General features: G+C 39.7%; 1 protein-coding gene across 18 annotated transcripts in view; it reads left to right on the forward strand.

The window, feature by feature from the left end:
* The window catches only part of Hmbox1 (homeobox containing 1), a 160,612-nt gene that overhangs the window by 65,697 nt on the left and 74,473 nt on the right, over positions 1-20,442 (forward strand). For all 18 annotated transcript variants that reach the window (XM_037208452.1, XM_037208454.1, XM_028884132.2 and 15 more), the window contains one exon: positions 273-358. In XM_037208452.1, coding sequence (XP_037064347.1) covers positions 273-358 — 86 coding nt within the window. The remainder of the gene's footprint in view (positions 1-272; positions 359-20,442) is intronic.

A 20,442-nucleotide genomic window follows, 5' to 3' on the forward strand; every position in this document is an offset into this window, starting at 1 on the left:
CAATTAATGGTCCTCCTACATGAGACTTGTATCCACAGTGGCATTCACTGAGGTGTCTGTCTGATGGTGTGACGTTTCAGGACTGGAGTATTTGGTGTTTCTTGGTTTGTTGTAATTTCATATTTTCACCCAAGTTTAGTCTGTTTCCCTTTTATTTTTGTGTCCTTCCTTTCTGTGTTCTCCCCACCTCTCGGCTTCACCTTTCTTTTTAGCAAAGATGAGGATTTCTACCTTCAACATACATTGTTGGTCTTGTCTTCTGTTTTTGTTAGGAGGGACAGCAGTGTGATAAAAGAGGAAATCAAAGCCTTTCTTGCCAATCGGAGGATTTCCCAAGCAGTTGTTGCACAGGTAACAGGTAAGAGCCGGAGAGCCCTTTATTCTGGAATCATGTCTCGTCTCTGCCCTGCATCTGTGCAGGTGTTGGGATATTGCTTGCATTTTCATGCTGCAGCCCTGTCAGCTTGGGCATGGTGACGGCAGCCTGGGTTTTAAACCATGCCTCTGTTACTGGGACATGCTCCACTCATCTTTTTTAAATTTATGGTAGTAAATTTTGTAATGTTAGTAATAAGGAAAAAAATCCCTGTTTTGTAATTGAAAGGGAGATGTCGTTTCCTTTTGATTATGATAGCGCCTGTGAGACATGCACATCAGCTGCTGTCTGTTTGCAGTCCTCTAAATCAAACCCAGGACTTTACCCATCCATAAAAAGTGACTCGTGAGGTAAAAGCAAGTTGTGGGAGTCTTTGTTTTCCTTTTTTATTTTGGGGTTTGTTGTTGTTGGGGCTTTGGTTTTGTTGTTGTTTGTTGTTTTTTGTTTTTTCTTAAGACAGGGTGGGATGCAGTTGAGGCTGGCCTCAAACTCACTCGTGGCTGATAATGACCTTGACCTCCTGATCCTTTTGCAGCCACCTCCCAAGCACTGGGATATATGCACCACCATCCCCTACTGAAAGTTCTCTTTTGAATGACCTTCTCTGTATGTGTAAGCTTTGCTCACCTCCTCCTGAGAAGATGAGGATCAGCATTGTCTTTTTGTTGTTGTTCTTTATATACCATCCCATTCTCCACCCAACCCAGACATCACTCTGACATGTGGTATATATGTGTCATTCTCTATCCAGATCACATTTTTAAGATGGAACTATTGAATCGGGGTAGGTGTGTCATCACTGTTGGTGTGTGCTCTTCCTTAGTTCTAGAGATCGTAGAGGAACCAGAAATTCTTCCTGTATGTTTACGTTTGCTGTGTTGTTATACTTTCTGCACTGACAGTTACAGTAATTACCACCACCACCACCCCCTTTTAGCACACAGCTGCAAACTTATGCCTCGAGGCTTCTCAGGCCCCTGCCTCAGTTTTCATACTTTGTGGTTTCAGGTTGGCATCTGAGCTCCTCCAGCTCTGATGTTCCTTCTGTGGTGGAAATGCTGGTACATACTGAAGAAGCAAATGTTCTTAAGAGGTGGTTCCTGATCAGTAATTGGATTAAAATTTTAACTTCAGAGCTAAAAGTATTAAATTCCATTCCCTATACCTAATGTCAGCCAACCCTTTATGATATGTATGCGTACATGCAGGTGTATGTATTTTATCAATAATATACTTTTATAAACAATGTCTTTGTTACTGGTAAAAGACTTTTGAATGTTTCCATCTATGTAGAAGTCTTAATGGTAAAAAAAAAAAAGGTGTGTGGATTTAATTATTTAACTTTTTAGGTATTTGCCAGTAGGATATGTAAGATAAATTAATAATCCTTATCTTTAAAAAAAAATGAGTTACAGTGTTTAACACACTGTAAGGGCAAATTGTGCAGGTGTTACTGAAACTCATGATGTGGTAGATTAAGCTGTGAGTGGATGTTTTCTTTTTGTGCCTTTACTTTAGCCTCTAGGACTATAAGCAATATATGTTCTGGTTTGCAAACCTGGAAGGGGAGCAGACAAATTTGTAACATGATATAATTGCAAGGTTGATTTTGTTCAGAAGAGAATATTTCTGAGTATTGAATATACTGAATCTTGAATCATCTTATACGTGTGTGCTAGGGTGCGTGCGTGCATGTGTGGCTTGAGACAGCTTGAGGAACTCAATTTTCTCCTTCTACTATGTGAATCCTGGGATCAAACTCTGGTCCTGAGCCAGTCCTCATCTTGGATTTGTAAAATAGTAGTTTTGGATGAGTGTCTAGCATTGTTACAAATTGTAGAAAGATACCCTTAAAGGTCTTCCTTATGCCAGATACGAGCATTGTACCATAATGAGTTAAACACAGTATATAAAATATTTTCATTAATACAGTCCAGGAAACAGCAGTTTTGGTGTTAGCTGTAGGAATACACAATATCACCTCTAAATTTACTGAAATAGAATTTATATTTCAGCCAGATCCCCTGAGTGATTTAGGTTGGAGAAGGACTGTTCTAGGAAACTGGTAAACTTTCCAAACAGTAATACCAGTTGGTAGTCATTGATTATCATTGCCTTACTCAATAATACCACCTCCCATTTAGAAAAGGAAGAGGTTAAAAGAAAAAAAAGAAGAAAAGGAAGAGCTGAGATACACTTAGACATTTGTTACCTGTTGTACACATGGCCTTCCTTTACCATCATAATGATGGGATATTGTAAAAAATGTCTTCCCCATTTCAGCTTCACCTCAAAGAGGTTTCATCTTGGTTTCTGTTCCAAAGGATTAAGTTCACATTTCTGTGAACTTGCCTTTGGCCCTTCATTGTCTAAAATAAGAAATAAAAAAAAAAAAAAAAAAAAAAAACTATTCATATTTTGTGTGTTCTTGCATGCCTGTCACAGTGTATGCGTTGGGGTGAGAGTTTCTTTTTCCTTCTGCCATGTGTGTTCCAGGGATTGAACACAGGTCATAGGCCTTGGCAGCAAGCATATTTATTCACTGACCCCTCCTGGAAATTCTTAAAATGCAATCCCCACATCCATTTTTATTTCTGTCTTCTGTTATGTATATTCACACAGCTGAATTTAACTACTTGTAGTTTTGAGAGTCCTGCTCATTTGCATGCTTCCAAATTCGTGGTTTACCAGGAGGCCCTTTCCTCCTCAGCATAGCTCTATCCATTCCTACTAACCACAGCTCATTCTGTTAGGATGCCATTCTGGCATCCGCATAGTGACTATCATTAGATTTAATCCTCACTTGAGGGATGCAGTTTCTTTAGAGAGTCTCTCACTGTCCTCTTGGAATATTTCACACCCACCTCACTACCTGGTAGAGCTGGTTGAGGCATAAAGGAGCCAACTGGTTGTGTTTAGCTCCAACCACACGTCAAAAGGTACACTGAGGCACTGTTTCCAGGATGATTGCTTGTTCAACAATACTGTACATTTTTGTAATAAAGTTGTAGGTTTTTTAGTTTTGTTTTGTTTTAATCTACAAAGCAGAAGAATGAGAAAATTAATAAGCAGGCTGATTTATTTTTTATCTATTGGCTATCTCACTGAGTTGTGTTTCTCATGTTATTATGAATTAATCACATTTGTGTCCCAGCCTGTCCAGCCAGGAAGCTAACAGAAACAGCACTTCTCATGTCTGGGAAGAACAATGGGTTAGTAAAGCCCTTATGATTGACCCATTTAGGGCAAGGTGAGCCTGGTTAGGAAGCCTTTCCATCCCTGATATCTGGCCATTACCTAGACATGCTTTTCTGTCGTTCTAGAGCAGATTCTCGGAAAGTCATTTGAGTTCAACTCTAATATGTGAAATCAACCTTAAGATAAAAATCAGAGCGGATGGTGCCTAACAACAGAAAATGCTAAATAAAAAAGTGTAGCAAGGTGCAAAATTCCAACACATGTGCTGTTCCAGAAGCAAATGCAGAGGCTGCTTTTTATAGATTTGGAGGGCTTCTATAATAAGATAAACAAGAAGTGCAGGGGTGGGGTCTGTATAAACAATATCCTGCTGATAGGAGAAATGACAGTGTAAACAGGATATAATAACAGTGCCTGCCGAATTCCCAGCATGCTATTTGTAGATTCCGTCACAGTCGCAGCAGCTGCTCCCCCCATGGGTGGATTTTTACCTCTGCGAGAGGCCGGCCAAGATTCTAGCTTCTCACTACAGTGATAGGGTGGTGAGCATAGCCTTGGCTCTAGTAATAAACACATGCATTTCATATTCACTGTCAGTAAAATGTTTCCTTAGGCGTTTAAGAATTCCGAAAACAAACAAAAATTGTAATGACCTCTGGGAAAAATTGGGCACACACAGAATAAATGAGTAAATATACAAAGGTTGATGCATGTTATCAGCTGAAAAAATATACTAATTGGTGTCATGTCTTCTGGGGAAAAATGAATAAATGAGAGAAGAAAAGAGTTAGCATTTCTGAATTTTATTACAATTGTGTTGATTTGTTGGGGTAAGCTGATTCTGAGTTTGTTCTTTCTGTCAATCATCTTGTGACCCACAGCCTTATTTTCCTTACTTACAGGATGTGGGACTTTGACCAAATAATTGTTCTCTTAGCCTTTGTAACAAAATGTCATAAACTGAGTAGTATACAAACACAGAAATGTATTTCTCATAGTTTTTCATAGACCAGAAAACCCTGAGCTAAGGCAGGTTCAATACTTGGGGACTGCCTGCTTTTCTGGCTCATATACTACTCCTTCTTACTGTGTCTTCTCATGGTGGAAGGGGTGAAGGTGCTAATCCTGTTCATGAAGGTCTGCCCACGTGACTTAGTCAGCCTGCTTAAAGGCCCCCACACGTGAGCATCATCACCTTAAAGGCGAAGATCTCAATAGAAGGCTTGGGGTGGGTAACAGAGAGTCACACTGTAGCACCTCCACTTTTCCCCCCTAGTTATCCAGCTCTAGTCTGCTTTTAACTACATTTGACACTTGGATTTACTTGGATCTAGCAATTGCACTCCCAGCTATATTCAAACCACTTCCCTTGTTATTTAATCTCTAAAATGAAGAATGAAACTATTATATATGCGTCAACTATTTTGCAGTTGCAAAAAAAACCTGTACTGCTCTTTTTCTTAATCATAGAACTTTAGACTGGGTGTTACAAACCAACTAAGATATCAGTTTATATTTTTAAAACTAAACTTTATTCTCTAGAGCAGTTTTTAGTTCACAGCAAGATTGAACATAATGTTGAGAGACTTCCAAAATACCTTCTGGTCCACCATGCGTACCCAGTCTCCTCCACTGTCACTGCCCACAGTGGCCCATTGGCTGTAGTCAGTGAACCTATATTGTTAAGTCATATGCTAGGAACTAGCACCCCTAGATGATAGGAGGTCCCTTCTTGGTATTGCACATGCCATGGGGTTTTGACAAAGGTCAACAACATATGTCCACAATTAAAATACCACACAGGATGATTTCACAGCCCTCAAAGTTATCTGTGCCCTGCCTGTTTGTTCTCTGCTCTCCCCAACTCCTGCAACCATGGATCTTTGCCAAAGTGTCTTGTCATTGGAGTCCAATCTTGATAGCTTCCAACTGGATTCTGTAGTTACTAACTGCATCTAAGGTTCCTCTGTGTCACTTCATAGCTCAAGCACTCATTTGCTTTTACTAATGAGTAATATCCGGTTGTGTGGATACCACACTTTATCAGTTTCCTACTAGTGGATGTATTACTTTGAAATGTTGTCAATTGTGAATAAAGTTGTTATTAAAAAGTAGAATTTATATCTAAATTAGGAAGCAGTGTTGCTAGAGCATAAATTAGACTGTGGAATTGTCCTGTTATAATAGTCAGAAATAATTCATTTGCTCATTTGGCAAGACTTTATCAGGATTTCTCTGACTTTAAGTAGACATCCATTTTGAAAGCTGTCTGTTATCTTTCTACACAAGCAGGCTTCGAGGTGGGAGGTAATGACTGTCTCCAAACTAAACATTTGGAGTTACAGTTTCTATCCAGAGGCTCTCACACTCATTCTGAACAAGCTGTCTGAACCAGTGCTGCAAGTGTTTTGTGTCATGTATTTGGGGTTCTCTCTTGTTTTGCAGCTCCTGAGGACTGAGTTTTCTTTTGTCTTCCTCTTCAAATTCTGGCCTTGTAAAGCCAGCACATGAGGGCATACTATTTTCCTTCACGGGAAGAAGCCCACCTCTTCCATGCACTGCCCATATCACTCTGGTGGTGGCTGAGAAGCTCAAATGCAGAGATTCCTGAGGAAGCTGTTTTAAACCAGCTCTGTGTAGTCACTGCAACCTACGTGTCCCTCTGGGCTTCCATAGTCTCAAGTCCAGTGTGGAGGGTTACCGGTTTCCATGTGGAAGTTAGGTTGGTGGCCAATCTTACAATGAGAACCATCTTTCCATTTGAACTTAAATCAGAAACCACACTAAACCCTAAGGCTTGCCAGGTGTGCTTTCCATGTCACACTCAGTTCTCATTTCTGTTTCTTTCATCGCCTAAGATAGAAAAGCCAGCTAACAAACCCGTGCCTAAGATGTCCCATTGTGAGATAAATAATTTCTTATCAGAATATAATTTTACTTTTCCTTGCCGTTAAGTAATAGTAGAATTGAGGTGGTGGGGTGGGAGCAATGATGGCTCCCTGAGCAAAGCCTAACGACTCTGAGTTCCATCTTAGGAGCTCACATGGTAGAAGGGGAGAACTGACTCGTAAAGTTGTCCTCTGACTGCCACATGCATGTTGTGGTATGCACCTCACATACACACAAGGTAAAGTGTGGTGATACATTGTGTCCCCCAATATATTGTGTACCCTAATAAACTTATCTGGGATCAGAGAACAGAACAGCTACTAGACTAGACATAGAGGCCAGACAGTAATAAGCAGAGATCTATCTGGATCTCTGTGACTTTAAGACCACACTGGAAACAGAGCCAGGCATGGTGACACACGCCTTTAATCCCAGGAACTGATGGCAGGAAGCAGAAAGATATATAAGGTGTGAGGACCAGGAACTTGGGTTTTTAAGCTTTTAGGCTTTTAGCAGCAGTTCAACTGAGATCCATTCGGATGAGGACTCAGAGGCTTTTAGTCATAGGATTTGTGGAAACAGAATTAGATGAGGGGTTGTCCAGGTGAGGTTGGCTGTGGCTTGTTCTGCTTCTCTGATCTTTCAGAAATCACCCCAATATCTGGCTCAGGTTTTTGTTTTGTTTTGTTTTTTGTTTTTATTAATAAGACCATTTAACAATTCATCTTACAGTAACTAAATAAATACATGTAATTTTTCTTTAAAGCTAGGCCTGGAGACTGGAGAAATGGCTCAGCAGTTAAGAGTCCTGGCTACTCTTTCAGAGGACCTGGGTTCAGTTCTCGGCACCCGTATGTCAGCTCACAGTTGTCTGTAACTCCAGTTCAAGAGGACCCGACACCCTCACACAGACATGAATGCAGGCAAAACAGCAGTGCACGTTAAAGGGAAAAAAAAGCTAGGCCTGGTGATACATGCCTATAATCCTAGCACTAAGAAGGTAGAGGCCATAGTATCAGGAATTCAGAATTATCCTTGGTCAAACTTAAGATCAGCCTGAACTATGTGAGGTCAGGCCATAAACAAACAATAAATACTTAAAAAACAAAACAGGAATAAATGTCCAAAGGTCGACACCAATGTCCTAGGAAGAAAGTCAGGAGGCACTTCCTTCACGATGATAGCTAACCCAAGGCTAAGCTGTACCCATGTGACTGTCCCTGGGTCTCTCCGGCAGATGTGTTAACAGTGTCCTGCTTTTGAGCACATTCACTTTAAAGGGCCTATCCAAGGTAACATTACCACAGACTTGTCATTGTTCTTTATGAAGAACTCTTAGAAACTGACCGTTTTGATTCTGTATTTAAGAGGCAGGGGAGTCTTGCTATATCACCCTGGCTGGCCTGGAATTCACTGTGTAGCTCAGTGTGCCCTCAATCCCAGATCCTCTTGCCTTAGCCTTCCAAATGCTGTGACTTTATAGGTATGTGCTACCATGGTCTTTGTTTGTTTGTTTGTTTTTTCAAGACAGGGTTTTTCTGTGTAGCCCTGGCTGTCCTGGATCTCACTCTGTAGACCAGGCTGGACTGGAACTCACAGAGATCCACCTGTCTCTGCCTCCCACCTGCTGGGATTAAAGGTGTGTGCCACCAACTGCCCGGCTCAAACAGATCTATTCTCATGTCTTTGTTTTTTGTTTTGTTGTTTTGTTTTGTCTTTTGGTTTTTCGTGGCTTGTTTGTTTATTAGTTTTTTGAGGTAAATCAATTTTTTATTTTAATGTTTTGAGTTTGTGTCCTTTCAAAAACTAGAATATGCTATTTTTTATTTGTTTTTGTTCGACAGTTTTTAACAGAAAGATTGCCTTTTACTCCCAATCTCTTCCACTACGTAGATGAGTTGTGAAAGCTGTTACACCAGTTTGCCTTGATTTTCCCAGGAGATACAGTGTCTTTGAAATTTTTGTGTGTGATAATCTTAAGACTAATATCTGATCATCTTTGTTGGTCCATGTGTTCAGTCTCTGTTTCAGCCTTGTCATTAGGCAAGGGCCTGACATGAGTTCTAGAGTCAGTTCTGCTTGGTAGTGATATGCACTCTCTAGGCCAAACCTCTTTTAAGAGTTATTATTTTTAGCTGTAATTGATGTGACACTTAGCAAGTGCTAGATGCTATGCTAACTGCTTTATATAATTGAGAAACAGGTGTGAAGTTCCACAGTTACAGATGAGAAAACCAAGGCCCTCGAGGAGATGGCTGGCTGACCCATCGTGTAGCTTCTTACTCTTTGTAGTCAGGGTTCTTAAACATAGTCAGGTCAATGCGGAGAGGATTTGTGTAGTCTAGGGCCAAGGATATCGCTACAGCTGTGTCGGGCCTGGGTTCAGAACAGGCTTCATGGAGCTTATATCATCTGCTCTCCAGAGAGTAACTTGTCCAGTTCCGTATCCAGTAAGGGGCTGACTCACGACTTCGAAGCCAGGCTCTGCTTAATTCTCACCAGCATTGATTGCTCATTTATATCTCCAGATTTACCTTTATGGAGCTAGACTAAAGTTAGCAAATACATTCATGTGGTTTGGATTTCAGAAGGGATTGTGGTGGGAAAACTCTTTTCTTCCTGTCATTTTGCTATTGTCCTCTCTGAAGAGGTAAATATTAGTTTGTTTAGAGATATTTTATGTACTTATAAGCAAATAAGTGTATCTGTAAATCTTTTTCTCTTTTTGTGCCAAGTAGACGACATGCCATATATAGTGTTAGCTGGCTATGCTGTTTAACTCGGGAATTATCCCATATTAGTATGCAAAGAATATTATCATATTTATTAATCAGAAATGTAGTATACCATCATCTAGATAGCATAATTTCAACCAGCTATTAACATTTAACAATTTGATGTTTTTGCCATTATTCCATGTACAGTAAATGTTAACTAGATACAAGAGGGGGGATAGGCGGAGTTGGGGGTAGTAGGCAGGATGGAGGCTGAAAGGGGGATCTGTGGTTCGTATGTAAAGTGAATTTAATAAAAATGAAATTTCCACTTGGAGTGTGCATGTTTGTACACGCACTGGGGAGTAAGCCAGGTCCTTAATGTGTGCTAGACAAGTGCTGTTCCACTAAGCTATAAAGCTCCGGTATATAACTGTTCTACTTTATTCTTTAAATACAACTCTTGTATTAGTAACATGTTTTCTGTTTCTTTTTTTAAATTTATGTTCCCTGGTTTTGACCATGTAATTTATCTTCTAGAATTTTAATCCTACAGAAATACTTGCTTATATCTCTAAGGATGATATATATATAAGAATGTTTATTGTGTGTGATATGGTGGCAAAAGGCTATACATAACTTAAGTGTCCATTAGAAGAAGGATGCTAATAAGTAAATTATGATACACTTGCATTGTGTGTAGCTGTCAGTCCAGAAAAGAATAAGGCAACTCTGTCTTAAACAGAGTGAGTGAGTAAGAGTTAGCTGGAGGGTGTGAGTGGAAAATGATTTACTACCTTTACTTTTTTATTTTATATGACATTCATGCATTCTGTATTTTATAAAAAGAAACCCAGACCCAATTTTTAAAATATACATCCCATTATAAGTTTAAAGGAATATGTCTTGGCAAGAGTCAGTCTAAGTTACAGCTTGTTTATATACTGCCTGGCATCAGAATCACAGTAGGATTTTGTTGTTTTTGATAACAGGATTCTAAAATTCTCCTGTAAGAAAAAACATACATAAAATAAGAGATTCCTCAGGGGGAGCAGAGGAAGAGTTGGAACAAATTCATTCTACCAGATGTTAAAATATAGCTTATCTAGAATACGCTAGACTAGTAATACAGTGTCATGTTGCTAGATAGGTGCATCAGGTCTAAAGAACAGACAGAGTTCATTAATAGATTTAGGAAATAAGAAAATCCTACTTTTAAGGGAAGTATTTCAAATACTTCCTTAGAAAATGATTACCCATTAATTTTTCTCTTCAAAATTGAAAAAATAAAAGTATATGCAAAATACAAACCAGAAGCATATTCCATGTCATTGAGCTATATCTATGCTTACACCTATACTAAATATATTTTATATATAAACTGAATAATCAATCTCACATTACTTGTAGAATACAGAGATCCTCTATATAAACACAGGGTGGGCTTCTGATATACAAGACCATGCCATATGTGAAAAGAGGTGATTTTATTCCTTCCTTTGTAATTTAGATGCCCGTGTCTTGACATTTGTCCTTTGTAATATAAATGCCCCCTGTGTCTTGACATTTGTCTAGTATAGAACCTTGGGTCGAATGTTAAAAAGTGGAAAGACTGACCATCCCTTCATTATTTCAAATCTGAGGGGTAGACCTTTCCTCTGTTTTCCATGAAGTGTGATGTCAGCTGTATCCAGGTCATTAGGTTGCTGCTTTCCCTTGTTTGTTGGATAGTCAGTATTAGGTCAGTCCAATGCTTTGTTGTATCTAAGATAGTGGCCAGTTTTCTTCTCTACCTTTGTAGACTAGTATAAAAGGTTACTTTGGTTGACTTTGATTTATCGAGTGAACACTATTTTTCCTAGATAAATCCATGTAGTCATGGTATTTTTTTTTATGTTGTTGGGTTCAGTTTCCTGGTATTTTGTTGAGGATTTTTACATATGCATTCATATGGAATATTGAACCCCAGTCCTCTTTGCTCTGGTCTGTTTGGGGCAGCACTGCTCACACGGATTGAGTCGGGGGTAGTTGGTAGGTTTTTTTTTTTCCTCAGAATTTTGTTTGCTTCATCTTGATTACAGATCTGGTTGACATACTGTTGTTCACAAACTTTCCTTAGGACCCTTTTTTAATCTCTGCAGCAATAAGCCCCACATCACTCATGCATTAATAATTGAGTCATCTTTTTCTTGGTCAGGGTATTTGACTGAAGATATTTACAACTTAAGTTTCCATCTAAGCACTGCTTTGGTTGTTCTTCATTATAAAAGGTGTGTGTGGGTGGGTGGGTGGGTGTATGTTGGATTTTTTGTTTCTAATCATCTCAGAGTATTTTATAATTTCCTTATGGTTTCTTTCTTGACTCATTGGTTAGGAAAGTATTGTTTAATTTCCGTATGTTGTTGAATTTCCTAAGGTTTTTTCCTCGTGTTTTCTTTTTCTCATTGAACTCAGGATCTCATGCATATTAGGCAGTGCATTCCCCCACTGTTACTTATTCCAGATTTCATGGCAATTGGGGAACATGCTCTGTTTCTTCCTTCTGGAATAGTGTCACCCCTTCTGGATACTGTTACATGCACACTTCCCCTGTAGTGTGAGGACTGAGGGACATGTCATTCCCTAAAGAGGAGTAAATGTCACTTTAGTAAACATTTGAGAAGGATGTGTTTTCCTCATGTATTGGGTAGAATGTTATGCTTTGTTTCTTGCTCATGTGTTGTTTCCTTATTGCTCTGTAATTACTTTATTTCTGGAAAGTGGGGTATTGCATCACCATGTGTTGCTGTCTGTCACAGTCTTATCTGTTTCTCCCTTCAGTTCTCATTAGTTTTTTGAGGTTCTGTTTGATGTGTATATGTTTTTAGTTATAGCTTCTTATGCATTGACTGTGTGATTGTGTTCAAGGCAGTCTCACTATGTAGCCCAGGCTTACCTGGAACACTTGATTATCCTGTCCTGACCTCTAAAGTTCCAAGATTATAGGCATGTGCTACATGTAGTTCAGCTCTGTGGATTCTCCCAACATTAGAAGATACTCCCCTTTTTTCTGTAGTATTAAGATTTATATTACAGTTGTTTTGTCTGGCGGTAGCTGCTGTCTACATGATCTGCTTTATCCAATCTTGCTTTCAACTTATTTGTCTTTGATTATGAAACCTGTGTCTTATAGACAGCATGTAGCTGAACATATATTTATTCTTCTCTCATACAATACACCCTAACTGCCACTTCCCCTCCCTCCACTCCTCAAGTTGTCCCTCACATCCCCCAGAAACGAGCAGGCTCCCCAGTGATATCAGCCGAATGAACATGACACAGCAAGATATAACAAGACCAGGCACAAACCCTCAAACTCATGTCAAAGCTGGTAAGGCAACCCACTAGGAGGAAAAGGGTCCTGAGAGCAGGCAAAAGAGTCAGAGAAACCCCCACTCCAACTGTCAGGAGTCCCCCCAAAACACCAAGCCAGCCACCATAACATATATGCAGAGGACCTAGCATAGACCTATGCAGGCTCCAGGGTTGCCACTTCAGTCTCTGTGAGCCCCCGTGAGCTCTGCTTAGTTGATTACATGGGTTGTGCTCTCCCAAAAGTTGGGAGACTTTTAATGACTTTCTATTTCCTTAGGGGTTATAGGTCTATTAAGTTGTTTATCTGATCTTGATTTGGTAAGTGGTATCTATTGAGAAAGTTATCCATTTCTTTTGTATTTTCCAAGTTTGTGGAGTACAGATTTTTTAAATATGACCTAATAATTCTTTGGATTTTTCATGGTATCTGCTATTATATCCCCCTTTTGTTTCTGATTTTTTATATAAAGAATTTTGGATATTCTCTGTCTTTTAGTTCGTTTGGGTAAGCGTTTGTCTATGTTACTGATTTTTCTCAAAAACCGACTCTTTGTTTCATTGTTCTTTGTATTGTTCTCAGTTTCTATTTGACTGATTTCAGCTTTTAGCTTATTGCCATCTACTCCTCTTGTGTGTGTGTGCTTACTTCTAGAGCTTTCAGATGTACGTTTTTTGTTGTTGTTGTTGTTTGTTTGTTTGTTTTGTTTTGTTTTGTTGAGACAGGGTTTCTCTGTGTAGCTTTGTGCCTTTCCTGGAACTCATTCTGTAGCCCAGGCAGGCCTTGAACTCACAGAGATCCACCTACCTCTGCCTCCCAAGTGCTGGGATTAAAGGCGTGCGCCCCAACCCCTGCCTCTCTCTCTCTCTCTCTCTCTCTCTCTCTGTCTCTCTCTCTCTCTGTCTCTCTCTCTCTCTCTCTGTCTCTCTCTCTCTCTCTCTGTCTCTCTCTCTATTTTATGTGCATTGGTGTGAAGGTGTCAGATCCCCTGGAACTATAGTTACAGACAGTTGTAAGCTGACATGTGGGTGCTAGGAATTGAACCTGAGTCCTCTGGAAGAGCAGCCAGTTCTCTTAACCGCTGAGCCATCCCACCAGCCTCCCAGATTTACTCTTAAACTGCTAATATGATATCTCTCCAATTTTTTAATTGTGTCCCATAAGTTTAGGTATGTTGTTTGTGTATTTTCATTCAGTTTTAGAAAGTTCTTAATTTCGGGGTTGGGGATTTAGCTCAGTGATAGAGCACTTGCCTAACAAGCACTAGGCCCTGGGTTCGGTCCTCAGCTCTGACCAAAAAAAAAAAAAGAAAGTTCTTAATTTCTTCCTCTATTTCTGTCTTGACTTAGTTTTCTTTCCGTAGAGAAGTATTCAGTTTCTATGAGTTTGTATGTTTTCTGTTGTTTCTGCTGTTGTTGGAATCCAGCTTTAATCCCTGGTGGTCTGGTAGGTGCAGAGGGTTATTTCCATTTTCTTGTATCAGTTGACACTTGCTTTGTGACCAAGTATGTGTGCGCCACCACCGCCCGACGTCTATGTCTTTTTACTGGGGAATGAGTCCATTGATACTGAGAGATAACAATGACCAATGATTGTTAATTCCTTTTGTCTTATTGGTAGTGGTGGTTGTGGTGGTCGTGGTGGTTGTGGTCATGGTGGTTGGTGGTGGTCGTGGTGGTGGTTGGTGGTGATGTGTGTATGTGCTTCCCTTTTTTTGGTTTTGCTTGTGTGCAGTTATTTATTTCCTGTATTTTCATGGGTCCTTGGGTTGGACTCTTCCTTCTAGTATCTTCTGTAGGGCTGGCTTTGTAGATAGATACTGTTTAAATATGACTTTATCATGGAATTTAAAGTTTTCTCCACCTATGGTGGTTGAAAGTTTTGCTGGTTATAGTAGTTTGGGCTGGCATCTGTGATCTCTTAGAGTCTGCAGGATATCTGTCTAAGCCCTTCTGGTTTTTAGAGTCTCCATCGAAAAGTTGGATGTAATTCTAATAGGTCTGCCTTGTTATATTACTTGCTCGTTTTTCCTTGTAACTTTTAATATTCTTTCTTGGTTTTATAACAAAATTTCCCCAGGTGCCTGCCCTGAGGAGATTTTTACCAGGGTCCAGAACAGAAGCTACAAGTGGCTAGGATTCTAATCTGAGGGATAATAAATGAATCTAAGCACATTGAGTTCTCTAGTCCATCACTTTATTCTACTAAATAAATTCTATCTACACAGTTTCTTTTCTGTTCTCATACTTAGCTCCTCTCAGTCCCTCCTGCTGTTCTCTCATCTCTATCTAATTCTTTCCATCTCCATTCTCATCTTTATTCTTCTCAGTCAATTCCCCCCAGGGCTCTCAGAGAACCAGTGTATATACACAAACAGTAATTCTTTGGCAAAGCAATGTGAGGCTTGAAGTTCTCAGGGTTGCTGAGAGAGGTGATAAGGATCCACACATAAAGCAATAATTGTCAGCTTCCAATTACAACCCAAAAAGGGGAGTGACTGAAGGGGAATTCTCTGGTAGGGTCAACTAAAAGCTAAGATCAATTAGGAAATACTAAAAAGTAATTTATGTGCTCAAACTATAATCTAGAAGTGGTTAGATAAAATGTTAGGAGTTTGTATATGTCAGTATAAGTCACTAGTAAAGTAAAATGTTTTTTGCACAAGAAACGAAGAACCTATCATCTGTCTGGCTTTGTCAGAAATCTCCTTGGGTCAGTGGGAAATAACTACCTTAACTCAGTAGCTAGCAAGAGGCTAAAACATCATCCCAGGAATGTGAGCAGTAAATCTCTTAAGTTAGGGTCTTGTGTAAATAACCCAGAGTGAGGTTAAGGAGTTAAGGGTTTAATTGCTAGTGGTTATTTTCTCTTATCTGTAAGTGAGATGAGCTAATGTTTATCTATGTGCAGTTTTGTCCTTGAAAAAAGGTATCTTTGCTGAAATACTTTTGTCCAGAGAATGGCCCTGGCCAGATTTATGTTAATGAAAGATAAACACAGCTGGGAAAGTTGTCCAATTAGCCCAAATGTATAGGGAAAGTTGTGCCCAAGATTGAGATGTAGTTGTGAGATTACATGTACACATAACATTAAATTCACGGTAAATGGGAAGAATCATAACTGTTATTGCACAAGAAGTTTACAACAAGAAACAGCCAGTTCATTCAAAAGGCAGTAATTCCATGACGCCATGTGTGATGGTTTCCTCTAACAGAACCCTTAGTTCTGATAGGTTGACCTTCTGAATTCTAGTTGTCATCTGCTTTATACTTCTATAGTCTTTTGCTACCAGCCACTCTCAATAGTTTTATATGCTTAGTGTTTTGATTATTATGTGGTAAGGGGACTTTCTTTTCTGGTCCAATTTATTTGGTGTTCTGTAAGCTTCTTATACTTTTATAGGCCTCTCCTTTAAGTTGGGGAAATTTTCTTCTGTGATTTTGTTGAAAATATTTTCTGGGTCTTTGAGCTGAGTTCTTTTCTTTCTTCTATTCCTATTAATCTTAGGTTTGATCTTTTCATAGTATCCCAGATTTCCTAGATATCTTTGTGTTAAGAATTTTTTAGATTTACCATTTTCTTTGATTGAAAGATCTTTCAGTGCCTGAGATTCTCTCTTCTGTCTCTTGTTTTCTGCTGGTGAAGCTTGCCTCTGTAGTTCCTATTGGCTTATATAGATTTTTCATTTCCAGAATTCCCTCAATTTGTGTTTTCTTTATTGCTTCTGTTTCTAGTTTCAGGTCTTAAACAGTTTTATTCATTTCCTTCAACTGTTTGTTTTCTCTTAGCTTTTTCTTTTTTTTTTTTTTCTTTTTTTTTGATACAGGGTTTCTTTGTGAAGCCTTGTCCTAGAATTCACTCTGTAGACCAGGCTGGCCTCAAACTCAGAGGTCCACCCGCCTCTGCCTCCCAAGTGCTGAGATTAAAGGCATGTGCCACCACCACCTGGCTTTTTCTTGGCTTTCCTTAAGAGATTTATTTACTCCAGTTTTTTGTTCTTTTCTTCCATTTCTTTAAAGGATTTATTCATTTCCTCTTAAGGGCCTCTATCATCTTTATAAAGTTTTTCTTGTGCTTCAGCTGTGTTGGAATATTCAGGGCTTGCTGTAATAGGAAAGCTGGACTCTAGTGACAACATACTGCCTTGGCTGTTGTTGATTTTGTTTTTACATTTGGGTTTGGGGTGATTATAGGTCTAGGTGCTGATTTGAGTTTGTCTTGTTGGATGGATTTCTTCTTGGTTTCTGTTTCCTCCCTGGTCTTCTGGCCAGTGTGGCCTGTGAGTGAGCAGGGGTCTCCACCCAAGTTGGAGTCTGGGACAGGGTGACAAGAAGGGGTAGGGCAGTTGGGGATAGGTTGAGGGGGCACTGAGAGAGTGGGAGAGGTCTGCAGGCAGGCAACCTACCTGGAGTTCTGGCTGCCAGTGTGGCATCTGGTTGAGCAGACCATACTTGAATATATAGTGGTTTTTTAAAATCTGTTCTGCCAGCTTCTGTCTTCTTTTAGAATCTAATTTAATGATAGACATGATTTGTATCTACCTTGTTCACTGTACATCTTGTGCCTTTGAGTTCCTTTTTTTTGATTACTTCCTCTTTTTGTTAAGTGGATATTTCTAGTGTGTAAGTTTAGATCCTTTGTTATTTGTTATAAAGTTTGAGTTATTTTGGTAATTGCACTAAGGATTTCTATTGGCATGTAAATCTATAATAATACAGTCCAGATAAATATCAACTTAATTTCAATACAACTTTGCTCTTACATAGCTTCATTTTTTTCTTGTTTTGTGCCATTGTTGTCCTACACATTGCATACTAATTAACACATATGTTCATTAATTTAAATATGTAATTATTGTGTTAAACTTTTCAATAGAATTGGAGCACAGGGGATTAAAAACACCTTTGTCTTTTCTGTTTGTGTGTGTAGTTTCTTTCTGTCACCACAGCAGAGCTGCTCACCTCACGGTGACCAGGAAGCAGGGAGACCACAGGACTGGGGACATATACCCTTCCAGTGTGTGCCTCACCTCTCAAAGGCCATCTGCTGGGGACATTTTTAGATGCATCCCATACCACCTTTACCTTTTCTGTCTTCAGTGCATCCAAGCTCCTGTCTAATGTCCTTTCATTATACCCTAGTCAATCCTTTATAGATCTGTTTTGGGAAAGCACTGTGGCATTACTTTTGTCCTTCAAGCAATATCCTAATTTTCGTGGCATTACTTTTGTCCCTCAAGCAATATCCTAATTTTCCTTCTCATGGCTTCTCTGAAAAGCCCACTTCTAGACCTAGTGAGCATGCTTTGTACGTAATGTTTCTTTTGCTTCCATCTTTTTATCTTTGATTAAAAAATTTTATTATAATTTTGTTAATTTTGTGTTCATGGGTGGAGGCACAGGTGTGCCATGGCTCCTCGGTGGGGATCAGAAGGCAACTTGTGGGAATTGGTTCTCTCCTTCCAACATGTGGATCCTATGGATTGAACTCAGGATGCCAGACTTGGATGGCGGTACCTTTATGTGCTAAGACATCTCACCAGCCCTGTTTTGGGATTTGAGAGATTTGTGATGGTTGTAGGTGTGGGTTCTTGGGTTAGCATACTTGAAGATCACTGGGCACCTTTAAATGTTAAGGTTTTTCATCAAATTTTCAGTGATTTTAGTCATTATTTTCTCAGTGTTCTCTGTTCACTTTTGTGTATCCTGAGTCTCGTGCGTGATTGGTGTGTGTGGTGATATTTCTCGTGTCTGTGAAGCTTTTGCTCGTGGTGCTCCTTCCTGTGTCCAGTTCCCATAGTGTGTCATCTCAGGTGACCTTTGCCGCACAATGATGACTGCCTCTGCTACTTCCTGTCTGTCGGCTGTGGAACCCTGCCAGGGAGCTTTTCATTTCATTTATGCTTCTGAACTCCAGATTTTCTGTCCAGTTTTTCCATATAGTTACTGTCTCTGTTGATAGTTTTTGTAGGATAAGACATTTTTCTCCTCCTTTTCTGTAGTTGTTTTGACTGTTCCCTTTAGTTCTGGCATATATTTAAAACAGTTGGTATAAATGTTTGTGAAAGAAGTCCACCATCTCAGTTTCTCTACCGACACTTTTTTCTGTTGTTGAATTGTGTTTTGTTATGTTGTGTTGTTGTTTGGTTTTTGATTGATCTGATTGATTGGTGTCTCACTCTGTAGCCTGAATTGGCTTTGAACACTTGGCAATCTTTCTGCCTCAGGCTCCTGAGTGCTGGGATTAGGGCATGAGTCACCATGACCAGCTTCAGGGTCCCTTTTTATTGAGTGTTTGTTGTTGTTGCTGTGGTTGTTTTTTAAGACTTACTTATTTCTATTGTGTGTGTGAATGCTGTGCACCCACATGTGTGCCTGGTGCCCATGGAGGCTACCAGAGGGTGTTGGGTCCTTTGGACCTGGAGTTACAGATGATTGTGAGCTGCCTTGTAGGTGCTAAGAACCAAACCTGCACTGTATGCCTTTGATAATTGTACAGCTCTGGAAAGGGTGACTTTGAGAACATTTGTTAGTGCATTTATGGAAGTTGTTTGCTTTCTTTCCTTTCATGGAGGAAAGAGATTCCAATGGTAGAGATTCTTGCTGTACTATTTCCACTGACTTTACTCGAACAGATCCTGAAGGAACGGTGACCCCAATTTTATCCCTGTAACATTGTCCTCCAAGTATGAAACTGAGGCACAGACACTCAAGTAGATAAGGCCTGGCTAATACAGTGCCAATCAACTTGTACTAGTAAGAACTCAAGGTGGGCTCATAGCCACCAAGAGTTAAGCTGAAAATGTGAAATTTATATATTGAGTGGAAAACAGAACCAAGAAGAGGCAAGAAGAAATTTGTATTTTGAGTCACACCATGATCACACCATACACATTTTTCTTTTTTCTTTTCTTTTTTTTTTTTTTAAATTTTTTTTAATTTTTCAAGACAGGGTTTCTCTGTGTAGCTTTGTGCCTTTCCTGGAACTCACTTGGTAGCCCAGGCTGGCCTCGAACTCACAGAGATCTGCCTGCCTCTGCCTCCCGAGTGCTGGGATTAAAGGCGTGCGCCACCACCTCCCGGCATCATACACATTTTTCAAAACTCATTGTATGCATAGGAATTTGCTCTTTGTAGAATATACCTCAGTTTACAACAGACATACAGGGCTTTAGAATTGGAAAACTGGGAGGTGAGAAACTCTCAATCCATTTAAACCTAGACCTGAGTAAGCAACAGTGGGAAGTCTGGGTCAGGACAGAGTGAATATGCTGAGAAAAGATCAGAAGATGGGTGTGAAGGTCACAGTGAAGGCGAAGGTCACAGAGCCAAAGTGTGTGTCTTAGTCATCTATTGCTGCATAAACCTTTATCCCAGAATTTATTAGCATCTTGAAACATAAGCCTTTAGTATCTCAGACAGCAATATAGGTCAGAAATACAGCAGCAGCTTAGCCAGGTTGTTTAAGCCTTAGCTTAAAAACTGAATCTGACGCCCTATGGTAGCCTCCATGGGCACCAGGCACACATGTGGGTGCACAGCATTCACACACACACAATAGAAATAAATAAGTCTTAAAAAACTGTCAGGCTGAAGAGCAATTGAATTCCAGGCCGGCCTGGACTATACCACCCCGAAACGAGTTCAAAACCAAATGCACAAAAAAGAAACCCACTACCCTCAAACCAGAGCTAAATTAAATACTTTTATTTTTCAAAAAAACAAAAAACTGTCAATAAAAAGGGACCCTGAAGCAGATCATGGCGACTGGTGCCCTAATCCCAGCACTCAGGCTGAGGTAGAAAGATTAAGTGTTCAAAGCCAACTCAGGCTACAGCGTGAGACACTGCCTCCAGTCAATCAAAAACCAAACAACGAAACATAGCAAAGCATTATACAACAGAAAGAAGTCCT

This window comes from Peromyscus leucopus, chromosome 9 (genome assembly GCF_004664715.2).
Source record: "Peromyscus leucopus breed LL Stock chromosome 9, UCI_PerLeu_2.1, whole genome shotgun sequence".
NCBI classification, from domain to species: Eukaryota; Metazoa; Chordata; class Mammalia; order Rodentia; family Cricetidae; genus Peromyscus; species Peromyscus leucopus.